This window comes from Pseudochaenichthys georgianus, chromosome 7 (genome assembly GCF_902827115.2).
Source record: "Pseudochaenichthys georgianus chromosome 7, fPseGeo1.2, whole genome shotgun sequence".
In the NCBI taxonomy this organism is placed as follows: domain Eukaryota; kingdom Metazoa; phylum Chordata; class Actinopteri; order Perciformes; family Channichthyidae; genus Pseudochaenichthys; species Pseudochaenichthys georgianus.
Genome location: NC_047509.1, coordinates 19,409,912 through 19,419,052, shown reverse-complemented (window position 1 = coordinate 19,419,052; position 9,141 = coordinate 19,409,912). Strand labels below are relative to the sequence as shown.

Sequence of the window (9,141 nt, the reverse complement as noted above, 5' to 3'; positions counted from 1 at the left end):
ACCCTTGTAAAAAATATCATGCATATTCACAGACCACAGTGTAAAAAGTTGTAGAAGAACACGACTTTTTACACATTCACTGTGATTTGTTAAACTTTTTGTAAAAAGTGAAACTATGATGAGGCTCCTGGGATTTATTTTTTTAACAGGCTTATACTTTATTGGCTGTACATTCATTGATTCTTCGATTCAATCCATACTCTCTTACTGCATATGTTGTACTGTGCGTAACAGTGTCATATAACATTTCTCATTCTATTATTAAAATATTGAAATTACAATAGTTTGTGATTTGGAAATGTATCTTAATGATGATAATATTAATGAATAAAACTAATTTAATAATAGTAATAATAATTATCTTACCTGCAAAATTCCATAACACTATGAAATGCATGCCACTGAGTGCACCCTGCAGTTTGTGCTATGCCTGTTTAAGGAGCTGTAGCTGTTTAGCTAGCCTATACCTCCAGCCCATAAACATAAACACAGCACATATCTCTCTAATTGTCATAACCCAGCAAGCAGGAATCTGTTACTGGTTTTCTGTGTGCCTGTGGTGTTTGAAAATTATTCGTTTGAACCTCCTCGATCTTACCTAAAGCCAACCACTCCTACACATCCAACTCTTCCAAATTGATATATGACAATATCTACTTTCGATCACGTGTCTGCGGGGCGACTTAGACGGATTGCGCGTCATCTCGCCTTCCCAAATTTCCCCCTTCTGCTGCAGCTCGTATCCAAAACATCTATCTATAGTACGGAGTACGAGAGAGAGAAAGATGTTTAACTCGGTGAATCTGGGCAACTTCTGCTCCCAGACGCGCAAAGACCGGACATCCGAGTTTGGGGACAGGACGGGCTGCGCGTCCAACATCTACCTCCCCAGCTGCACCTACTACGTCCCGGAGTTTTCAGCCGTCTCCTCGTTTCTTCCCCAGGCCCCGTCCCGGCAAATCAGCTACCCTTATTCTACAAATCTGTCTCAAGTGCAGCCGGTTCGGGAAGTTTCATATGGCTTGGACCCTGCTAGTAAATGGCACCACAGAAGCAATTATGCATCGTGCTACTCGGGAGAGGATCTGGTGCATAGGGATTGTCTCCCACCATCCACCATGACAGAAATGCTTATGAAGAACGAGAGTGTGTACAGCCACCACCATCACCATCACACCCATCCGGGTTCCAATCACCCCTCCACGGGTTTTTACTCCGGCGTGGGGAAAAACAGCGTCCTCCCGCAAGGTTTCGACCGCTTTTTTGAGACCGCATACTGCAGCAGCACGGACAATCAGTCAGACAATTGTTTACAAAAGGGCGAGGGGGGGAAGCTTGAAAGCGACTCCCAGCAGCAGCAGGAGCAGCCCATAGCCTCTGTAGCCGGAGCCCCGGAGCAGGAAAAGGACCCAGACGATGAGGAGGAACATACAAATTCAGGCTCATGCAGGTCTTCCTCCGCAACAACCAAGGACGGCACCGCCAACAAGAGCAGCCACTCGAGTAGGTATACCGAAGCTGTAAAATGGGGGAAGGTTAAGGGGACTAGCCCGGTGTTTTGTCGGTCAGATTTTATGTGGAGTTTTATAAGCATTCAAAGGATTTTATTATAACCCTACAAAGCTCTTTCTTCCTACGAGAAGAATTTTTACGATGGGAAAGCGCTTTGAAAAAAAGAGGATGTTATACACAGACGCCTCTATGGTGAGAGTCTGTGAAATTTTTAAGAGAGAGCTATTGTGACAAATGTTAACTTTGATCATGAACTTGCGTTGGGCATTTTAAAGGATTTTCTCGTTGGGCTGTCGAGAGTAAAACCAATTGGGCAGAACATTGCTTTTGGCGTCTTGTGAATTTTCTTTTAGCACTGGGTTTGCCCGCAAAAGAAATGCTACACAGTGTATCACTGACTTTACGGTTAAATGCGTCCTTTTATAGACATCTATCTAGATAACCATCTATCTAATGACAGATTAGAAACCGTTTACAGTAGGTTAAATGAATCAGTGTTAATCCAGTGTTTTGCATCGTCCATGAGAAGAATGCATGTGTCTGCAATTTAAACTATTACATTATTAGCCTCTTAAAAAAATCTTAATTCCAAATCCATGTCCCCATTCAATATGACTTCCCTTGATGTAAACTGGGTTCACTGTTAACTTCAATGGCAAGATTTTAGTAAAATTATGCTTAATTTAAAAATTCCTAAATAGCTGTTAGACATTGGTGTTCAGTCTCATGGACATTGCATTAGCCCAACCAGGCTGCAGACACAAGCAAACTGAGACTGACCCTCTTCCCCACAGAAAACATAAAAAAACTCCATCTATTTCCCAAGTCACCAGTTTGATACGAAGTTATAAGGCCACAGGGGTCTACATAGGCTATTGCAACCATTGGTGATGCATTTTAACTCACTGCCAAAAGATTGTGTAAATAGTTAGTTTAGCTCCAGAGGAATGTGGTGGACATAATGCGGTGAAATACTTTTGTTGTTGTATATTTATAACAGATAAACACGTACTTAGAGCCTGTAAGTTGATATTATTTCCTCTCAGCGATTCGGATATTTAACACTCTTTATGGCTGGTTTATGTGATAGCCTCAGCGACTTTGCCTTGTGAATGTTGACAGAAATGTTATTATTACGAATGTCACTGAAACTGAATTATATATGCATCTGGTGAGCCTAGTCACATCAGACCTAAAGTCGCCTACGTTGTATACATATTATTATCGTTAATGCCTGTGATGTGTTGCAATTAATACTAATAATTTATTTTTAAATGTTTTTTTTTTGTAGGCACTCCTCGCACAAGGAAGAAGAGGTGTCCCTATTCTAAATTTCAGATTCGCGAGCTGGAGCGGGAATTCTTCTTTAACGTTTACATCAACAAAGAGAAAAGGCTTCAGCTTTCCCGAATGCTAAACCTCTCCGACCGTCAGGTTAAAATTTGGTTTCAGAATAGAAGAATGAAAGAAAAGAAGCTGAGCAGAGATCGCCTCCAGTACTTCTCTGGAAACCCCCTATTGTGAGCAGGAGCAGAACGTGTCACAATCTTTGTCAGTGACATTGAGGCCCACTCTTATCTCGTTGAATTGTAATTGTGGGCATAACCATTTTATAAAGGAGCCCATATCACCAACAGTGCAATGTTAAAGTGGACAGTGGGAGTAATAAGCCTGCATGGGATAAAGTCGCCATTTTCTTATTGCCCCATGGGCGGCGGTGCATTTCTTGCTGGTCCCCAGAAAGGCCTACATGGTTAGAATAATCATTTATACCTATGCTGTTCTTGAATATGTCTCTCTATTTATCACGATTCTTTATTGTGTTATTATATTGTTCATATAGACATATTTGTTGTTAAAATATCAAATGTAACAAACAGTTTAAATCCTTATTGCGCAGACAACTTTTAGCTCTTCGCCGTCCCTCTGGTATATGTATAGCATATCATTATCTAATTATTTCTTGACCAGAGTATGAACAAGTTATAGCAAATATACTGGCTACATTTGTTTCACCATTTAACAACTGTGACGTCCAATCTGTGAAAGTATATCCCCCTGTACATAGTAGCCTATGTGCATTGGTGACTGTAAATAGGCGTATATGTTGAATCTCCTTTCCCCTATCCCTGCTGCTATTTTTCAGTACACTGCCCATACAACTTTAACAGCTTTAACGCCAACACTCGTTACATTATTTGCTTAAACATTGGTGCTTTGGATTTCAGAGAGGAGCAACAGATTATTGGCCTGTGTATCATTAATATAATACCTATGAAATAAACAAAAACATATAGGCAAAACTCAACGACTTTGTGCTTTTTGTGCCATCATAATTGCAATTACAATATGTATTTATTCATAAAAGCACGAAATGTTCGCTGCTTTTACTCGTTCGTGAGTCGGAGCTTTTTGGAAAAAGCAACTGCCTCATAACTGTTTCACTTAACACTGGCCCTCATAACAATAGCACACTTTAAACTTGTGTTCAGGATAGTTCATGGCGATACACGATTTTGCTGTGGCAGATTTGGTGGCGGTTGTGAAACTGAGGAAAAGGTCCGGCGGGCCTATACACTTGTCAGATTTTCGACGATTTTAAGATAACAACACTCTGGAAGATCATGTTTAAATTTATAGATAGAGCTCAGATCTTAGAAATGTAGAGAAATAGACTAGAATGATAACCTCTTTTAGTGCCCACTAAATGGAATCGCCACTCTTGTAGTCTAGACACTGCCATAAAGACAGGCACTAAATGGCTATTTTTTTCTCTTAATTGCACCGTCTGTTCGGAGGACATGGCGTCCACTTCCGCAGTAAATAGTAAACAAGCAACCCTGGATGTCCAAGAGGGGGGAAAGAGGTTTCGACATGAACTAGGTCTGTGTAGTCTGTAACGTCAAACCATCCCAACCCCCTCTGCTCACAACCGCCATGCATATCCGCTATTCCTCTAATCTCAATATTGGACAACCGCGGCAAATCCAGTGTTTGCAGAGGACAGATTTTCCATTGAGTAAATTTTATTTATTTATTGAATTATCTGGATTTGGCCTAGAGACCTCGTGTACTTGTGTAATATTTTGCTGCTCCGATTCAGCCACGCATTTGAGATAGTAGCCTATTTTTCTGAGCTGACATCGAACCTCAGCCTATTTCAACACACCAGCTATGAATAAATGATTGTCGACTAATTGGAACACGTAGTAAAAGTTCTAAAACGAGATAGCGAGGGGAAAGGCAATCAAAATTAGCATGTCCTTTTTATGCAATATGTGTGCGTGTGTCCCTTGGGTTGAGCGCATGTGTATATCCTATGTGTTCCCCAACATATGTGCATGATGATTGCACGTGTGCACTAACTACAATTTATAATTAAATGTAGTCTTTGAACTTCAATAATGTCAAGGCCTTCACCTTTAACCCGCTGCAATAAAGTGGAATCAAGGAGCCCCTTTAGCCCGGAAATGTGTGCAGCAGCGGAATGGGCCAATGGGAGTGAGTGGGAACAGAAAATGGAATGTGTACAGAGCCCAACTTTTACCCCTCGCATTAAACTACAACAGGTAACTTGGCCAGCTTTAGCACGCCCAGTAAATACACTTTATTGTCCTTGTAAAATGTATACGTTTTCACGCATGAGACGTTTTAAAACATGTTGGTAAACTGTAGATATTTGTTTTGCTAAAGACAATTTGTTGTTGTTGTGGGTCTGTCGCACCGTGCTAAGTCATAATGGGTGGTTCCTAGGCAAACATGACGGTTTGTGCGTGCGTGGGTATACGTGAGTCAGCCTATCCTTTGATATCTGTCTTTAGATGTGAAACCTGCTCATGCTGCTGTGCATGGATCAAGTGGATTTTACAGCGCAGACTGTTGCATGGCTTTCTATTTACTTCCGAGTGTTTAATTAGATCTGGCTCGGTCAAGGTGCTGGCCAAGGGTTTTACATTATTTTAATGCAAATAAAGAAAAGATAAAAGGGAAAGAAAACTGGTGGATATCCACGTAATACACACCTTTTAGTGCATGCATTAATGAACACCTGGCAGAAATGTTACAGGAATTAAGGTTAGGCTCAATCTGCATATGTCGGTGTAATATCAGGAAGGACAGGTGGCTGTTCTGACAAAAGAAAGGCGATGCACACTAGCAGAGATCAAGGCTATAGGAGCCCCCATTTCGCCAGACCCACCAACCTTGGCCCTGGGACGGTGACGTGGGTAATTTGTAGCCTATAGGTGTCAGCAACACACAACGTCACTAATGTATAAGGCTGCAGAGGCTCCTGCAAATGTTGTCTATCAACCACACGAGGGCCAGGAGTATCCCGGCCTCTGCACTGTTTTGTTTCCTCAACGGGATCTTGAAAGTGTTTCCTGAGATGGATGCCTCGGTGACATCACAGTAGTATTATTAGTCCTCGAAACACTCACTTCGAGGTGTGTTTTGTGACAGAAGTACAGTCCACTCTGCTGGAATGCAGCTCATGAGATCACTCCTGTTTAGTTGTTGGGGTGGTGAAGGAAAATGGCGGTGTGTTTAGATGAGGCGAGCCAGGAGGGAAAGATGAAGCCTGGTGCCATTAAAATGCAAAAGGAAAATTGATTGATTCAGCTCCATAAAATCTGAGGAATAGTTTTAAAGAATCTCAGTTTTCGATATGATGCTATAAACTATCAATAAGACTTTATTTTATATTTGGGAATTTAACTAGGCTATAAACAAAACATATGTGCTTTTTGAGTCAAGGGAAAGGTGTGTATTTATATTGAAATGTGTAAGATAATTTACAATATAACAAAAATGGTATGGCAACATTAAGAATTATAAACGTGTGGCCTACTAACTGAATATAAAAACGAATTTGTTTCCATAGCAATAGAAAAAACCAAATGTTTAAATATACATACAAAACATAAACTATATACATATAAATATTAAAATATAAAAAATATCTCGAAAATAAATACAAAAGACGGTAGATTATAGGGGGAATCTGCAAACATGTGAAGTGTTTTCGTTTTTGTAACATTTATATTTCTTTGATTTGAGGAAACTATTCATCGGTTATAATTTCAATTTTTTTTTATTGTGTTGTAAATGTAGGGGTGTTCCTTTATTTTTCTCTACGCGTCCTAATCAAAAGGGTTATAGGCTATTGAATGGTTTTATACACTATTCGCATCTCAGCACCTATCCTGTTCTATAGGGCCATAAAACAGTTCGACGCTGTAAAACGAGCTCCTGCTATTGCTGCAACCAAATAACTCAAAACCCTTGAATTTACATTGGTGCATTTGTACGCTTCTATTTATTTATGGTTGCTACCAAGTTTAGTGTGACTGTAATTTGTGTACGTTTTAAGTCAGATATGGCGGCTGCTGTGTGTATCTGGTGTGGTCGTCAGTGGCAATAATGTAGTAGGCTATGCTCTACTTTAAAGGCGGTTACCACTCTGGGTTTTAATTAAGAACTTACATGATTCTGGCACCATACATTTGCAGTTGTGCATGGAGTGGACAACAGCATGAAAAAGGACACAAAGCAAAACCTCCTCACGTCCAACTGCAAATATATCTCAAAGTGGCTGCCATGCATGCAGGAGCAAATTTGTTGTGTCGCAGTGGATACTGATTAGTACAACATCCTTCTACCCTGCAGCATTCAACACCCATACCTGTTTGCAATATAAGAACAGCCTCCAGGTTTGCAATCAATTGGTCGACAATTTAGTGGCGAAAGTGTTGGCTCTTTAGACAAGTGTAAAGACCGTGGTAAAATACAGTCGTGTGTGTGTGTGTGTGTGTGTGTGTGTGTGTGTGTGTGTGTGTGTGTGTGTGTGTGTGTGTGTGTGTGTGTGTGTGTGTGTGTGTGTGTGTGTGTGTGTGTGTGTGTGTGTGTGTGTGTGTGTGTGTGTGTGTGTGTGTGTGTGTGTGTGTGTGTGTGTGTGTGTCTGTGTGTGTGTTAAACTTTACTTAACGCTTACTGAACACCACATCTGCAAGGAAAACACATTACGAATTGTGTAGGAATGGACTTGTGGTATACATGACTTTGTGTTTCAATGATTGAAGTACAATGGAGAAAAAAGCTGTGTGCTCAGTCAAAACCTTTCTATAGTTTGGGAAGAGCCGTGTTGTTTTTATAACTCATCATATACAACTGTAGAGCTAACAAGCCCCATCTACTCAAATATATATTCACGAATTGCCCGCTATTGAGCATACACCATCAAAGTCGTTTTTTTAAGCAACTGTTAGCTATTCTCAACCCTGTGTCATAATACTTTGTGTATTGCCGATACACAATCTCGTGTGCGTGTTACAGTCTCATGCCTTCTTTTATTATGCATGTGCCATGATAATGGTTATTCTATACTGGCAATACTGATAAATATCAAACTCGCCTACGTCTGAGGCCTCACAATGCCAATACATTCGGTCAGTGACATCACAATATTATGTAATTGCGACGGACATTCTGAAACTAAACTAAATGTGCCGTCACAACACACACTCTACTGCGACATCGCCATATTTATTCTCTAATTCTCTCATGTGTGTGAAATTCCAACAAGAATACTGTCCCACTCGTCATTACAGGCATGGTATAATAATACCTATTTACCTGCCCCGCCATGCAGGATTATAATAGCAGGGCATATGCTCTCTGCGTCTCATTTGAAATGTAGGCCTATAGTTGTTATTTCGAGCTCTGTGCTTCTTGAAAAGTGGTATATAATTTGTTTTTATGTGCATGCCTTTTTCGTGCTATATGCTGAGTCGAAGTGTGAATGTGTCATAAAGCAGATTTTGTGTGTGAAAGAGTTTGTATACTATATTGGGTGGTGTGTTTTATTAACTAATCCCACACAAATCAGAACGTCTGTGGATTATAAAATATGTCAGAATTATTTAATAATCCTTTATTTCAGGATTTTCATATTATTTGGAGGGAAAAGGTCCTTCTCCAAATAATATTTGTAAGGAATATAAGGCCTATTCATCGGAACACGCCAGTTTTATAGTGTTATATTTTTAGTTTGAAAAGGGTTCAAGAGGAACATGTTCTGCACACTCAAAGTTATACATCCCTCTATATAAAAGGCTTTTTTCATATTTAGCTATGAATGGCCCTATTTATTTCATAAATCTGTAGGATGTTGGTCATTGAGATAACATGAAATACACTCTTTATCGGTTTTTGCATATTATTTATTTCAATTACATTTAAAGTACAACATGCAAAAACAGCTTTTATTTCATGTGGAAACGTCATTGTACACACACATATATAACAAATATCTAAAGAAATACAATTGTAATTGTATTCGGCCTATCCTGCCCTTGCCTTTGGAAATGATTGTGAACTGAACACAGACAGACGGACTGACAGACAGGCGAGCATGCAAACAAAACACAACTAGGACAGCAGCATATTTAAAACTGGCTACGCATGCCATCATTATCTGCCTGCATCCGCCTGGAAGTGTTTGCTAGAGAACTGTTAGTAATATATTATGTAAATACCAAAATGCTTTTGAGACTCAGTCCTAAAACCTTATACGTGTTAGACATGTTACATTACTGCAGCCTCAATGGCCGTTTGGAGGACTTTTTCAAA

At 39.9% G+C, this 9,141-nt stretch overlaps 1 protein-coding gene across 1 annotated transcript; it reads left to right on the top strand.

Moving 5' to 3' along the window:
* The first annotated feature begins 643 nt into the window (after window positions 1-643).
* On the top strand, window positions 644-3,036 carry hoxc11a (homeobox C11a). The gene is given in 3 exon segments (XM_034087023.1): window positions 644-771; window positions 773-1,503; window positions 2,804-3,036. Coding segments are annotated over 3 exon segments (1,092 nt in total).
* The last annotated feature ends 6,105 nt before the right edge of the window (window positions 3,037-9,141 follow it).